Raw genomic sequence first — 14,263 nt, 5'->3', positions numbered from 1 at the left:
CAACTTTTTTTTCTTGTCTTCGTAATATTTATTAACTTTATTTTATTTTTCTATTTTAAATAAAAAATTTAAATTTTAAATTTAAAAATTAAAAAAATAAAAAATTTTGTCTTTTGAAATCCTAAATTTTTTCAAGAATATTTTTTTATTCACCGGATAGTGCTATTTTTTCACAAATATAGAATAAATTTGGTTTAAAAATTAAAACTTTTTAAATTTTTGTTGATTGGATATTTTTAAAAATCTTTATTTTTCAACTTTTTGGTAGAAAGATTATTTTTTAGTTTCAAATTTTAAAATAAAAAGTTTTCATCTTTTTTTCTTGTCTTCTAAATATTTGTTGATTTTATTTTATTTTTTTATTTTAAATAAAAAATTTAATTTTTAAATTTAAAAATTCAAAAAAATAAAAAATTTTGTCTTTTGAAATCCTAAATTTTTTTCAAGAATATTTTTTGAGTAATTACCCAAATTAGTCCCCGAGGATTTTAAAATCGGACGTTTTAGTCCCCGAAAAAAATTAATACCCAAATCAGTCCCCATAGTTTATCTCCGGCAGCCAAAACAATCCCCAGACCCATTTCTCCATTTTATGCCACCAAAAAAAGCTGAAGTGGCATAGTTTCTATCCAGCGTGTCCAGCAATAAGAACAGGTGTCATAGAAGGACAAATTAGTCCCCAGCCACCTTATGAAAACGGCACCGTTTAAGGATTGGTACCAAACTTTGTGTTTAAGTGGGAAACACAAAGTCACGCTTCTTCTCCTCTACCTCAACCCCTCTGTACTTGAACAGAAACGTCTTCTTCGTTGAAGCTTTTGGAACCCTAGCTTATCTGCAGCTGCAATGACACCAAGCAAAGGAAACTCGTCGTCTTCGAATCGCCATGGTGGGAGACTCGGCGGTGGCCATAGTTGTAGCGTTATCGAAGACGGTGAAATCAGCAGCCTAAGCAAAGTTGAAATCCCCAAAGGGCAACACCCAAAATGTCTATGTGGTTTGTATGCAATAATCTCCACTTCAAGGACTCATGAAAATCCGAGTAGACTGTTTTTTGGATGCCCACTATATAAGGTAAACAATTGTAGGATTTCGAATAATTTACATTCTATAAGAATTGTGTTGAAGACCTATTTTTGTGTGATGAGCAGGAAAAGTTATCTCATTGCAAGTTCTTTGCATGGGTTGACAAGATTTTTGACATTAAGTTAAAGAATGATGACTCAGTGAAGAATGTAACCATGGGTGGTGGTGAGATTGCTGCTGATATTTCACCCATGTATGATACCAATGATGCTGGTTTGGAACACAAACTAATGGAGTTGCAAAATAGAATTGATTTGTTAGAGCTTCAGAAAAATGTAGTTCCAAAAGCTGAGGGCAAGAGTAAATGTACGAATGTAGTACTTGTTATCATGTTCTTTGCAATGATAGTGTTGATTTTGTCAGTAACAATAGCTATTTTGTAAGTTATATCTTAGTATTAAGAGTTCACTGAAACCTGTATGCAAATTTGTATGCTTTTTTGTGATCTACATACTTGTGAGAAGAAAAAAATTTATGCAATATATCAGCTTTAAAGTTTTCTTCCAAAATTGTTTGGTTGATGACCTTTATGAATCCAAACAAAAAATCATATTGCTATGTCATGTAGTAAAATGAATAATGAAAAAAAAAAAGCAACAACACCATTACTTATAAGTTCAGTAACAAGTAGCATGAAATGAATAATGGAAAAAAACAACAGCACCGTTACTTATAACAGCAAATATATTGCTTTAATGTCAAATAGCAACTTCAAATCATAGAATGCAAGTCACAGATTCGACCTAATCAAAACAACATAACTGTCATAGTAGCAACTTAAACTAAAGTCAGAATTCGAGAATTCGGCCATACATGAGCCGAAACATAATTCACTAAAAAAGTTTCATCCACACTACTCTATCATCAATCTCTAAATTAAGAGTATTTCAAGTTTAGGTCCATCAACTTGAAAGCTCACTACCAAAATACAAACCAAACTATTACATCAAAAAGCATAATCATTTGTCTTCGTTCATTTCTGTCTCAGATGCTTGAACCCATGATTAGGAATAAACTGGAACATCCTTGATGTAGTACCTTCACTTGCCGCTGCAATTGTTTCTACCGAGACGCCTTGACTTGGTCTAGGTGGTGGAATAGGAGGTGGAGTGCTAGACTGGACTGGTGCAGGATATTATGGTCTAATAATAGGCTGCTTGGCCCTTACACTTTGGAGAATTGTCGCTCTAGAATTTGCTGCACCCTGTGATAAAGAAGATAGCATATGCATAGAGTAAACAAATTTATGGTAGCAAATCTAACAGTGCAGTAACACAAATTACACATCTTTACATTTAGTTTTTCACTCACCATACTAGACACAAAACCTGGTGCATTAGCTGTGGGCTGAGTTGAATTAGGATGATCGACCATATTCTAAAATAATGAAAAAATTAGCCAAATAAAAATCGATATTGGTCCTTGTGGAATTTAAAAAAAGACATATAAGTCTCCAATGTTTTCTAAAGTATCCACCTAAGTCCCTATAGAAGCCTTAAAAACTCAATTTAACAATCGCGAGCAACAATTAACAGGTTATTTATGGTGGTTTACCTGCACCTGGGGTGCTGATTGTGAGAAATGTATCTCCTCTGCAGGTTGGTTTGATGTTCCAGGATTTGCACCAGCCTTTGTCTTTCTTCTATTTGGATTAGTTGGACGTCTAGTTGTTGCTGCTGGAGGTCCTTTGCAAGTCTTGTAATTATGGCCAATCTCTCCACACTTGCTACAAGTAACTCGAAATGTCTTATTAACTTTGTTGCCGTCAGTTCTGCTCACTTTAGTCTCGGATGACTCTTTTCTTCTTCTCTTGACAGGTCTGCCAACTGGCCTCTTCTTCTCAAAATTTGGCAATCCAGCCTTTGTTCTAACAGTTTTTGGCCCATTTGCAGTTGGGCCAGATGAAGTTGACCCATGACCTTTTTGTCCAGCATTTTTTGGAGCCCTAATGTTGGGCCTAGCAGCAACAGCAGCCCTTGACATGTTTGGGCCTGCATACTTTGATCTAGAACCAGTAGCTCCATTAGTGTTTGTCTTGATTGTACTTGGCCCATCTGTAGCTTTCTTATTCTCTTTTAAAGCCTTCCTTCTTGCACCTATATTCCTCTGTAAACTCTGCATTCCTACACCATCCTCTGTTTTTTTTTTTTGCCAACTTTTCTAGTATTTCTCTTCACAATCAAACAATCTGAGTCACTATCTTCATCCTCAAATTCTTCTGGGGGTGGTCTATATGGTTCATCCTCTGTCGTTTCATATCCGTCATCACTAGACTCCTCCTCAACATCTGCATCAGCATCAAAGTCCAAATTGATGTCCTCTGGTGGAGTAACCATTATTGGGTGATCGAAATATAGATAAAACTCGTCAGTCTCCTGGTTCATTTGTTTATTTTCACGCAAATGATTAATCTCCAAATCTCCTTTTATAGGGTGCAGCCCCCTCTCCAAGTCAGGAGCCTTAGGATCAAACCAGTACATAGTCTTGTAATCTAAATAGCCTAAACCTTTGAACAGAGTTTCCAGGTCAAAGAAGCATATGAGGTCAATATCCATCTTAGGAAATTTGTCAACTTTTCCATCAATATATAGAAGAACTCCCTGGTTATCCCTTACAAAATGTCCACCACAGTGAAAAACAGGAACTACATAATCCTTCATCTAACTGCAAGTACAACATACTTGAAATCAACAAACAGAATCATCAAACCCTAAACTACTCTATTTTGAGAATTTTGGTAACTGAACCCTAACCAAACACTATACAGTCACAACATAACAACCAAACCATTATACTCCATAATTATCACAGAACAGAAACTCAAAATCCAACATACTCTGTAATGGTGACATTCAGCATTGTACTTAACTAATTCAAAATTCCATAAATCTAATCAACATAAGAAAGAGAATACAAGCTCACCTTCCTCAATGAGCGTGTTCAACGATCGTAACATCCACTTCCCTCCGTCTTGCGCGCCAATTGTTGCTTCTGTTTCGGGAGCGACGCGTCAACAGAGTCACCCAATGCTAGCGTTGATGATCGAATTCTTCAGCTACTCTGAGAGATTAGGTGCGAGGGATTGACAGCCACCTTCTTTGTAATAGTTTGAAAAATGTGTGGGGTTTCATTTCTATTTGAATAGAAAGGGGTTGAAGTTGAGAAGAAGAAGCCTGACCTTGTGTCTCCCACTAAAACAACGTACGCTTGGTTCCAAGCCCTAAATGATGCCATTTTGATGAGGTGGCTGGGGACTAATTTGTCCTGCTATGACACCTGTTCTTATTGCTGGACACGCTGGATAGTAACTGTGCCACTTTAGCTTTTTTCGGTGGCATAAAATGGAGAAATAGGTCTGGGGATTATTTTGGCCGCCAGAGATAAATCATGGGGACTGATTTGGGTATTAATTTTCTTCGGAGACTAAAACGTCTGATTTTAAAATCCTCGGGGACTGATTTGGGTAATTACTCATTTTTTTTATTCACCGGAATGTGCTATTTTTTAAAAAATATAGAATAAATTTGGTTTAAAAATTAAAACTTTTTAAATTTTTGTTGTTTGGATATTTTTCAAAATCTATATTTTTCAACTTGTTGGTAAAAAGATTATTTTTTTAGTTTCAAATTTTAAAATAAAAAGTTTTCATCTTTTTTTCTTGTCCTCTTAATATTTCCGGACTTTATTTTATTTTAGTATTTTAAATAAAAATTTAATTTTTAAATTTAAAAAAACAAATAATTTTGTCTTTTGAAATCCTAAATATTTTTCAAGAATATTTTTTATTTTTTAATCATCGGATAGTTCTATTTTTTCAAAAATATAGAATAAGTTACTTTTAAAAATTTAAACTTTTTAAATTTTTGTTGATTGGATATTTTTGAAAATCTTTATTTTTCAACTTTTTGGTAAAAAGATTATTTTTTAGTTTCTAAACTTAAAAATAAAAACTTTTCATCTTTTTTTCTTGTCTTTGTAATATTTATTGATTTTATTTTATTTTTTTATTTTAAATAAAAAATTTAATTTTTAAATTTAAAAATTCAAAAAAATAAAAAATTTTGTCTTTTGAAATCCTAAATTTTTTTTCAAGAATATTTTTTTATTCACCGGATAGTGCTATATTTTCACAAATATAGAATAAATTTGGTTTAAAAATTAAAACTTTTTAAATTTTTGTTGATTGGATATTTTTAAAAATCTTTATTTTTCAACTTGTTGGTAAAAAGATTACTTTTTTAGTTTTAAATTTTAAAATAAAAAGTTTTCATCTTTTTTTTTCTTGTTTTCTTAATATTTCTGGGCTTTATTTTATTTTTCTATTTTAAATAAAAATTAAATTTTTAATTTTAAAAAATAAAAAAAATTAAATTTTTAAATTTAAATATTCATAAAAATAAAAAATTTTGTCTTTTCAAATCTTAAATTTTTTTCAAGAATATTTTTTATTTTTTTAATCACCGGATAGTTCTATTTTTTCAAAAATATAGAATAAGTTAGTTTTAAAAATTAAACTTTTTAAATTTTTGTTGATTGGATATTTTTGAAAATCTTTATTTTTAAACTTTTTGGTAAAAAGAATATTTTTTTAGTTTCAAAACTTAAAAATAAAAAGTTTTCATCTTTTTTTCTTGTCTTCGTAATATTTATTGATTTTATTTAATTTTTTATTTTAAATAAAAATTTAATTTTTAAATTTAAAAATTCAAAAAAATAAAAAAATTTATATTTTGAAATCCTTAATATTTTTTAAAGAATATTTTTTTATTTTTTTAATCATTGGATAGTTCTATTTTTTCAAAAATACAGTATAAGTTAGTTTTAAAAATGTAGGATAGTTCTATTTTTTCAAAAATATAGAATAAGTTAGTTTTAAAAATTTAAAACTTTTAAATTTTTTATGATTGGATATTTTTGAAAATCTTTATTTTTCAACTTTTTGGAAAAAAGATTATTTTTTTAGTTTTAATATTTGAAAATAAAAAGTTTTCAACTTTTTTTCTTGTCTTCGTAATATTTATTGACTTTATTTTATTTTTCTATTTTAAATAAAAAATTTAGTTTTTAAATTTAAAAATTCAAAAAAATAAAAAATTTTGTTTTTTGAAATCCTAAATTTTTTTCAAGAATATTTTTCTATTCACCGGATAGTGTTATTTTTTCACAAATATAGAATAAATTTGGATTAAAAATTAAAACTTTTTAAATTTTTGTTGATTGGATATTTTTAAAAATCTTTATTTTTCGACTTGTTGGTAGAAAGATTATTTTTTAGTTTCAAATTTTAAAATAAAAAGTTTTCATCTTATTTTTTTAGTAATTACCCAAATCAGTCCCCGAGGATTTTAAAATTGGACGTTTTAGTCCCCGAAAAAATTTACTCAAATTAGTCCCCAAGGTTTATCTCCGACGGCCAAAACAATCCCCAGACCCATTTCTCCATTTAATGCCACCGAAAAAAGCTGAAGTGGCACAGTTTCTATCCAGCGTGTCCAGCAATAAGAACAGGTATCATAGAAGGACAAATTAGTCCCCAACCACCTTATAAAAAGGGCACCGTTTAAGGATTGGTACCAAACGTTGCGTTTAAGTGGGAAACACAAGGTCATGCTACTTCTCCTCTACCTCAACCCCTCTGTACTTGAACAGAAACGTCTTCTTCGTTGAAGCTTTTAGAATAAATTTGGATTAAAAATTAAAACTTTTTAAATTTTTGTTGATCGGATATTTTTAAAAATCTTTATTTTTCAACTTGTTGGTAAAAAGATTATTTTTTTAGTTTCAAATTTTAAAATAAAAAGTTTTCATCTTTTTTTCTTTTCTTCTTAATATTTCTGAACTTTATTTTATTTTTCTATTTTAAATAAAAATTTAATTTTTAAATTTAGAAATTCAAAAAAATAAAAGATTTTATCTTTTGAAAACCTAAATATTTTTTCAAGAATATTTTTTTATTATTTTAATCACTGGATAGTTCTATTTTTTTAAAAATATTGAATAAGTTAGTTTTAAAAATTTAAAATTTTTAAATTTTTGTTGATTGGATAATTTTAAAAATCTTTATTTTTCAAATTTTTAGTAAAAAGATTATTTTTTTAGTTTCAATATTTAAAAATAAAAAGTTTTCAGCTTTTGTTCTTGTCTTCGTAATATTTCTTGACTTTATTTTTTTTCTATTTTAAACAAAAAATTTAATTTTCAAATTTAAAAATTCAAAAAAATAAAAAAATTTTGCCTTTTGAAATCCTAAATTTTTTTTAAGAATATTTTTTTATTCACCGGATAGTGCTATTTTTTCACAAATATAGAATAAATTTGGTTTAAAAATTAAAACTTTTTAAATTGTTGTTGATTGGATATTTTTAAAAGACTTTATTTTTCAACTTGTTGGTAAAAAGATTATTTTTTAGTTTCAAATTTTAAAATAAAAAGTTTTCATCTTTTTTTCTTGTCTTCGTAATATTTATTGATTTTATTTTATTTTTTTATTTTAAACAAAAAATTTAATTTTTAAATTTAAAAATTCAAAAAAATAAAAAATTTTGTCTTTTGAAATCCTAAATTTTTTTTGAAGAATATTTTTTTATTCACCGGATAGTGTTATTTTTTCAAAAATATAGAATAAATTTGGTTTAAAAATTAAAACTTTTTAAATTTTTGTTGTTTGGGTATTTTTAAAAGTCTATATTTTTCAACTTGTTGGTAAAAAGATTATTTTTTTATTTTCAAATTTTAAAATAAAAAATTTTCATCTTTTTTTCTTATCTTCTTAATATTTCTAAACTTTATTTTATTTTAGTATTTTAAATAAAAATTTAATTTTTAAATTCAAAAAAATAAAAAATTTTGTCTTTTGAAATCCTAAATATTTTTTCAAGAATATTTTTTTTATTTTTAATCACCGGATAGTTCTATTTTTTCAAAATTATATAATATGTTACTTTTAAAAATTTAAACTTTTTAAATTTTTGTTGATTGGATATTTTTAAAAATCTTTATTTTTTATCTTTTTGGTAAAAAGATTATTTTTTTTAGTTTCAAAACTTAAAAATAAAAAATTTTCATCTTTTTTTCTTGTCTTCGTAATATTTATTGATTTTATTTTATTTTTTAATTTTAAATAAAAATTTAATTTTTAAATTTAAAAATTCAAAAAAATAAAAAATTGTCTTTTGAAATCCTAAATATTTTTTCAAGAATATTTTTTTATTTTTTAATCATCGAATAATTCTATATTTTCAAAAATAGAATAAATTAGTTTTAAAATTTTAAACTTTTTTAATTTTTGTTAATTATATAAAAAGTTTTCAACTTTTTTTCTTGTCTTCGTAATATTTATTGACTTTATTTTATTTTTCTATTTTAAATAAAAAATTTAATTTTTAAATTTAAAAATTCAAAAAAATAAAAAATTTTGTCTTTTGAAATCCTAAAATTTTTTTCAATAATATTTTTGTAACACCCTCACTATCAGAAGTCACGCTTCCGGCTGCGCTACTCTGATAGCAAGAAGTATTACGACTACTTTACATACTAAATACTAAAATAGGAGCCTGTGACTCGACACTGTATCGCTGTTTTCTTAGAAAATCGGAAATAAATACTTTATCTTAAGAACAAAACACATGCAGGCATAAATTCATATACAAGACTCTTTACGTAATATCTTATAATATAATATACATATAAAACATACAACTCATATCCCTCTTACAAACTTGTAATAGCAAAGACGAGGGAAGAAAATAATCTATTTAACACAACAGCATATAAACCAGACGCAGTATAACTCCTCTTAATGCTTCTTCATCTGGTTTTTAAAAAGGTAAAGCTATAGGGGGTGAGAACCTAACCACACGGTCTCATCACTAAATTTCAAAGTTGTTATAAGAAGATATTTAATAAGAAAACTGTGTTCAACCTCAGTGATTATTATTACCTTATAAATCTTTTAAAAACCAATAGGTAATTGTTCCAAACTTTTTCAAAGAAATAATGTTTAATCTTTCAAAAATCCAAAACCTTTCATTTCTTATAAGAAAATCTCAATCAGAAACCAACCACGCAACCAAACATACAATCATTAATTCAACACCAGAATTCATTCTCAAATGTGCACGCCAGGACACACACAGGCAAGACAGATAAGGAAAGCACAAGTAGGTAGCAGTTACAGCAAATAGTCAAGTAGCAATTAAGAACAAGTTAACAATTAGGCAAACAAAAACAAGTTCAAACCCAAGCAAAACATACAAATGCATATGATGCATGTCTGTCCTATGGCTGATGAGGCTCATCTGTCGGTTATCCAGCCAACCCGACAAGTCTGAATTGTCCTTAGACTGTCCCCCGACGTACATCCCCAAGAGTCTATGCATAGCTTTTTCTCAAATAATCAATATTGCTCAATGAGGGTAACATTCCCGGGAATTTATATAGTGCCCGGTCACACTTACGTCGTAGGGTCAACAGAGTATCGAGTTTTCAACCTGGTACACGTGGTGGCAAGCCACGGCACTTAATCCAGGAAACCTCGTATCTCAAATCATTAAATCATTTAAGCCAAATTTCATACATAATCATTCATCAATATCTAAGTCATTCTCAATATCGTTATCATTCGTCAATCCATATCTCATTTCTAAATTCATTCAGAAATTATATTTCAAAATCAATCCTTATCATCCTTCTTTCCATTCCATTAATCAACAAATCTCAGTCCAAAACATAATTCTTTCCTTTCTAAATAAATCAATCTTAAAACATATAACGTTCAAAAACTAAATCTTTTTAAATAATTACTTCAGGCAAAACTTCCAATTTTATAAAATTTCGGCAGCATCTCCTCTAAAACTTGGACACTGCCACCCTTTTCGGGTCCCACCCAAATATTTCTCAAACCTTTTCTCAACCATTCCCAAATTTCAAACATTTTCCAGAGTTGAACCAGTTCCAATATCAAATTATTCTCAAATCAGACCAATTCCAATAATAAAACTCTTTTTAAAATCAAACCAGCTCAAGTATTAAATCTTTTATAAAGTTAGACCAACTCAAAATCAAACCGCTTTAACTCCAAACCAAGAAAAACCATTTTCATAATAATCAAGTAGATAACTTTTCAAACCCATTTCTTAACAACAACCGTACTTCACTCAAACAATCAAGCAACCAATAATTCAGTCCAACATACCATCACATCCGTAAGACAAATATAATCACAGAAGTAAATCTTTTCGTATCAATATCTATTTATCACAACTCTGTAATGTAAAATAGATTTTAAGAAAAACCCCTACCTCGATTAACCGAGTTCGCACAAATTTATCTTGATAATTCCCTCTCCTTTTAGTTCATGGAAGCAACGATTAGTATTAACCCCACGAAAATAGCAACAGCTCTAATGCCTCTTATAGCGACCACATTATTACAAATCGCAATTACAGCAGCTGAAACAACTTCAAGAAACCCAAACAATTACATATTCAAAAATTGAATCAGAATAAGCATGGCAAAAATAGTAAAACATGTAAATAACCTAGAATAGAAAAAGATATCAGCCCAGAATCATTAGGAACAGTTCTGGTGTCGGCTCCTAGCGGCAGAAGAACAGGAATCTGACCCGGACACCCGTCCTAGCGGTAGTAACATCACTCAGAGTGATTAAGGCAGCAGAGACACCAACAATAATAAGAATAGTGGAACAAAATAGAAGCAGAACAAATTCAAGAAAGGAAGAAACCGTTACCGGTAAATCTGGACCGGTTTCGGCAACGGCGCACAACTAAGTAATTTGCGGCAATAGAAACTCAAGAAGACAGAGGCTTTAGCTGTGGTCTCCGGCAACGCAGCAGCATCCTGGGTGCAACCACGGCGGGCCCAACAGCTTCAGTGACAACTCCCGGCAAGCACAACAACTCTAATCGCACATATAATAACTGAAACTCAATTATATAACAAATACCACCATAAATTCCTCAGTAACTTATAACAGAACGATAATTATGGATGTTTGGAATGAGGAATAGCTTACTGTAATTAGGGGACCTATAGAAACAGAGCGGCGGCGGAATTCCAGCACTAAGAAGAACCGAAATCAGCTTAAACAAGTCGGGCCAGTACCAAAACTAGAACCAGACGGGGTTCGGAATGGTAAGAGCGTCCTCCTGCAACTGCAATAGCATTTTCCAGTATCCTTCAACGAGCAGAGTTAGAATTGTAACGGCAACTCCCACCACCGTCACCTTCTCTCTTCCGGTGGCCAGCTCAAGCGGCAAGGACGGTGAAGGCTTCGGCGGCGACAACCATGGGAGCTCGGCGCGAAGCTGACAGCGACAGTAGACACGAACGGCGGCGATTCCTCCCGCGGACGCAGCTGGCGGCGCGGATTGTTCTCCCTTTGCCCGATCCCTCTCTCTCCTCTTCGCGACATCGCCGGCGACGATGGTGGCGGAAGCTCGTGCTCCTTCCTTCCTCAGCGACAGAGACGCGGCTTGTGGCCCTCGTGAACGGCGACGATAGGGCGTGGGTCCTCTTCCTCCTGCTGCGCCTTTCATCTGCGAACCTTCTCTCTCTCACGCGGCTGGACTAGCGGCGACGGCGGCAGCAAGACCCTCCGCGCGCCAGCGCGTTCTTCCTCTCTTCCCACTTTTCTTTCTTCATTTCTTTCTTGGTGAATGGCTGACGGTTTTAGGCGGTGGATGGCGGTGCTGTAGGTGTGAGGGAGATTAGGGTTTAATTTGGGGATATTTGGGTTAATTAGGATTTGATAATTCTAATTAAATTAGGGTATATTTTATTAATTTGAAATCTAATTTAATCTCTTGAAATTACTTTAAAAATATTATTTAATTATCAATTTGTTAATTAGATTTTAATCAAGTATCTTAATTTAAAATTAAAGATGATATAATTTATTTTTACGAAATTAAAATATTAAATTTTAAAATCTCAATTATTTAAACTAAATCATATAAAATTTGTATTCTTTTACAACTGTTAAATTTTATAATTTAAGTATAGAAAATTATTCAATAATAATGAAATTAAGTAAAATTTATATTTTAATTATCAAAACCTGATTTAATTATTTTCAATGAAATAATTTCTAAAAATAAAATACCTAATAAATAAATAAATTTGAAATTGGCTCAAAATGAAATTTTTCCAAAATTTTTGGGTCTTACAATTTTTTTCTTCACCGAATAGTACTATTTTTTCACAAATATAGAATAAATTTGGTTTAAAAATTAAAACTTTTTAAATTTTTGTTGATTGGATATTTTTTAAAATCTTTATTTTTCAACTTGTTGGTAAAAAGATTATTTTTTTAGTTTCAAATTTTAAAATAAAAAAGTTTTCATCTTTTTTTCTTGTCTTCTTAATATTTCTGGACATTATTTTATTTTTCTATTTAAAATAAAAATTTAATTTTTAATTTTAAAAATCCAAAAAAATAAAAAAATTTGTCTTTTGAAATCCTAAATATTTTTTCAAGAATATTTTTTATTTTTTTTAATCACCGGATAGTTCTATTTTTTCAAAAATATAGAATAAGTTAGTTTTAAAAATTTAAATTTTTTAAATTTTTGTTGATTGGATATTTTTGAAAATCTTTATTTTTCATCTTTTTGGTAAAAAGATTATTTTTTTAGTTTCAAAACTTAAAAATAAAAAGTTTTCATCTTTTTTCTTGTCTTCGTAATATTTATTGATTTTATTTTATTTTTTATTTTAAATAAAAAATTTAAAAACATAAAAAATTTTGTCTTTTGAAATCCTAAATTTTTTTTCAAGAATATTTTTTTATTCACCAGATAGTGCTATTTTTTCACAAATATAGAATAAATTTGGATTAAACATTAAAACTTTTTAAATTTTTGTTGATTGGATATTTTTAAAAATCTTTATTTTTCAACTTGTTAGTAAATTTTATTTTTGTATTTTAAATAAAAAATTTAATTTTTAATTTTAAAAATTCAAAAAAATAAAAAATTTTGTCTTTTGAAATCCTAAATATTTTTTCAAGAATATCTTTTATTTTTTTAATCACCGGATAGTTCTATTTTTTCAAAAATATAGAATAAGTTAGTTTTAAAAATTTAAACTTTTTAAATTTTTGTTGATTGGATAATTTTGAAAATCTTTATTTTTCAACTTTTTGGTAAAAAGATTATTTTTTTAGTTTCAAAACTTAAAAATAAAAAGTTTTCATCTTTTTTTCTTGTCTTCGTAATATTTATTGATTTTATTTTATTTTTTTATTTTAAAGAAAAAAATTTAATTTTTAAATTTAAAAATTCAAAAAAATAAAATATTTTGTCTTTTGAAATCCTAAATTTTTTTCAAGAATATTTTTTTATTCACCGGATAGTGCTATTTTTTCCCAAATATAGAATAAATTTGGTTTAAAAATTAAAACTTTTTAAATTTTTGTTGATTGGATATTTTTAAAAATCTTTATTTTTCAACTTGTTGGTAAAAAGATTATTTTTTTAGTTTCAAATTTTAAAATAAAAAGTTTTCATCTTTTTTTCTTGTCCTCTTAATATTCTGGACTTTATTTTATTTTACTATTTTAAACATGGTTCTAAAAACCGGACCGGACCGGCCGGTTCAACCGGAAAAACCGGGAACCGATCACCTAACAGGTCCGGGTAACACTAATAACCGGCTGGCAAAAAACCGGCCAAAAAACCGGTCAAACCGGCGGTTAACCGGCGAACTGAAAGAATCGCCCGATTTTTTTGCGGTTCAGTGGTTTGCAAATTCATATGCCAAACGACGTAGTTTTGGCATTTTTTTTTAAAAAAAAAAAAGAGAAAGCTGTTCGCGAAACCACTAACCCTAATCTGATACTCCCCCCTTTCTTCCCTTTTCTTCCCCTTTCCCCTAACCTAAATGAGATTCGGCGCCAGCGTCCAGAGCCACCCACAGCCATCAAGGCCACCAAGGCAACCATAGCCGAGCCCGCGACCACCACCAGCCGAGCCCGCCTCCTCGTCGCCACCCACAACCATCGACAGCAACAGCGACCACCACCGGCCGAGCCCGCCTCCTCGTCGCCACCCACAACTATCCACAACAGTGATGATTGGATTTTTGACGGTTTAGAATTTCACTAATGAAATCTTGTTGTAAAGTATAGTTTCTAAACCAAACAATAATCCTTTCATAC

At 29.4% G+C, this 14,263-nt stretch overlaps 2 protein-coding genes across 12 annotated transcripts; one reads left to right on the top strand and one right to left on the bottom strand.

Moving 5' to 3' along the window:
• Positions 1-846: 846 nt before the first annotated feature.
• On the top strand, positions 847-1,469 carry LOC107472364 (uncharacterized protein At4g04775-like). Its single transcript, XM_016091889.1, has 2 exons — positions 847-1,074; positions 1,152-1,469. The coding sequence occupies exons 1-2, from the start codon at positions 847-849 to the stop codon at positions 1,467-1,469; spliced, it is 546 nt and encodes a 181-aa protein (XP_015947375.1).
• Positions 1,470-1,823: 354 nt separating this feature from the next.
• LOC107472366 (uncharacterized) lies at positions 1,824-11,738 on the bottom strand. 11 transcript variants are annotated; one of them, XM_052256745.1, is made up of 6 exons: positions 11,120-11,738; positions 10,835-11,030; positions 10,386-10,721; positions 2,641-3,406; positions 2,398-2,463; positions 1,824-2,290 (listed from the first exon to the last, which is right to left on the bottom strand). In XM_052256745.1, exons 4-6 carry the CDS (start codon positions 3,205-3,207, stop codon positions 2,222-2,224), a joined length of 702 nt encoding a protein of 233 aa, XP_052112705.1. In that variant the 5' UTR covers positions 3,208-3,406; positions 10,386-10,721; positions 10,835-11,030; positions 11,120-11,738; the 3' UTR covers positions 1,824-2,221. The 11 variants fall into 11 exon arrangements, 9 of the variants coding, with proteins under 9 accessions (XP_052112705.1, XP_052112701.1, XP_052112702.1 ...); XM_052256741.1 differs by having other exon boundaries at positions 10,835-11,024; XM_052256742.1 differs by having other exon boundaries at positions 2,641-3,373; positions 10,835-11,024.
• Positions 11,739-14,263: the final 2,525 nt, after the last annotated feature.

This window comes from Arachis duranensis, unplaced genomic scaffold, assembly GCF_000817695.3.
Source record: "Arachis duranensis cultivar V14167 unplaced genomic scaffold, aradu.V14167.gnm2.J7QH unplaced_Scaffold_64241, whole genome shotgun sequence".
Lineage (NCBI taxonomy): Eukaryota > Viridiplantae > Streptophyta > Magnoliopsida > Fabales > Fabaceae > Arachis > Arachis duranensis.
This window is presented reverse-complemented; position numbering and strand designations above follow the sequence as displayed.

What these genes read in the sequence shown, in the direction of transcription:
- LOC107472364 (XM_016091889.1), top strand. Translation starts at nt 847, where the DNA reads ATGACACCAAGCAAAGGAAACTCGTCGTCTTCGAATCGCCATGGTGGG. An exon ending in TTGGATGCCCACTATATAAG is followed by an intron (nt 1,075 to 1,151) that starts GTAAACAATTGT and finishes TGTGATGAGCAG; the next exon opens with GAAAAGTTATCTCATTGCAA.
- LOC107472366 (XM_052256745.1), bottom strand. Translation starts at nt 3,207, where the DNA reads ATGCAGAGTTTACAGAGGAATATAGGTGCAAGAAGGAAGGCTTTAAAA. An exon ending in AATCAGCACCCCAGGTGCAG is followed by an intron (nt 2,464 to 2,640) that starts GTAAACCACCAT and finishes TCATTATTTTAG; the next exon opens with AATATGGTCGATCATCCTAA. An exon ending in CAGGTTTTGTGTCTAGTATG is followed by an intron (nt 2,291 to 2,397) that starts GTGAGTGAAAAA and finishes TCTTTATCACAG; the next exon opens with GGTGCAGCAAATTCTAGAGC.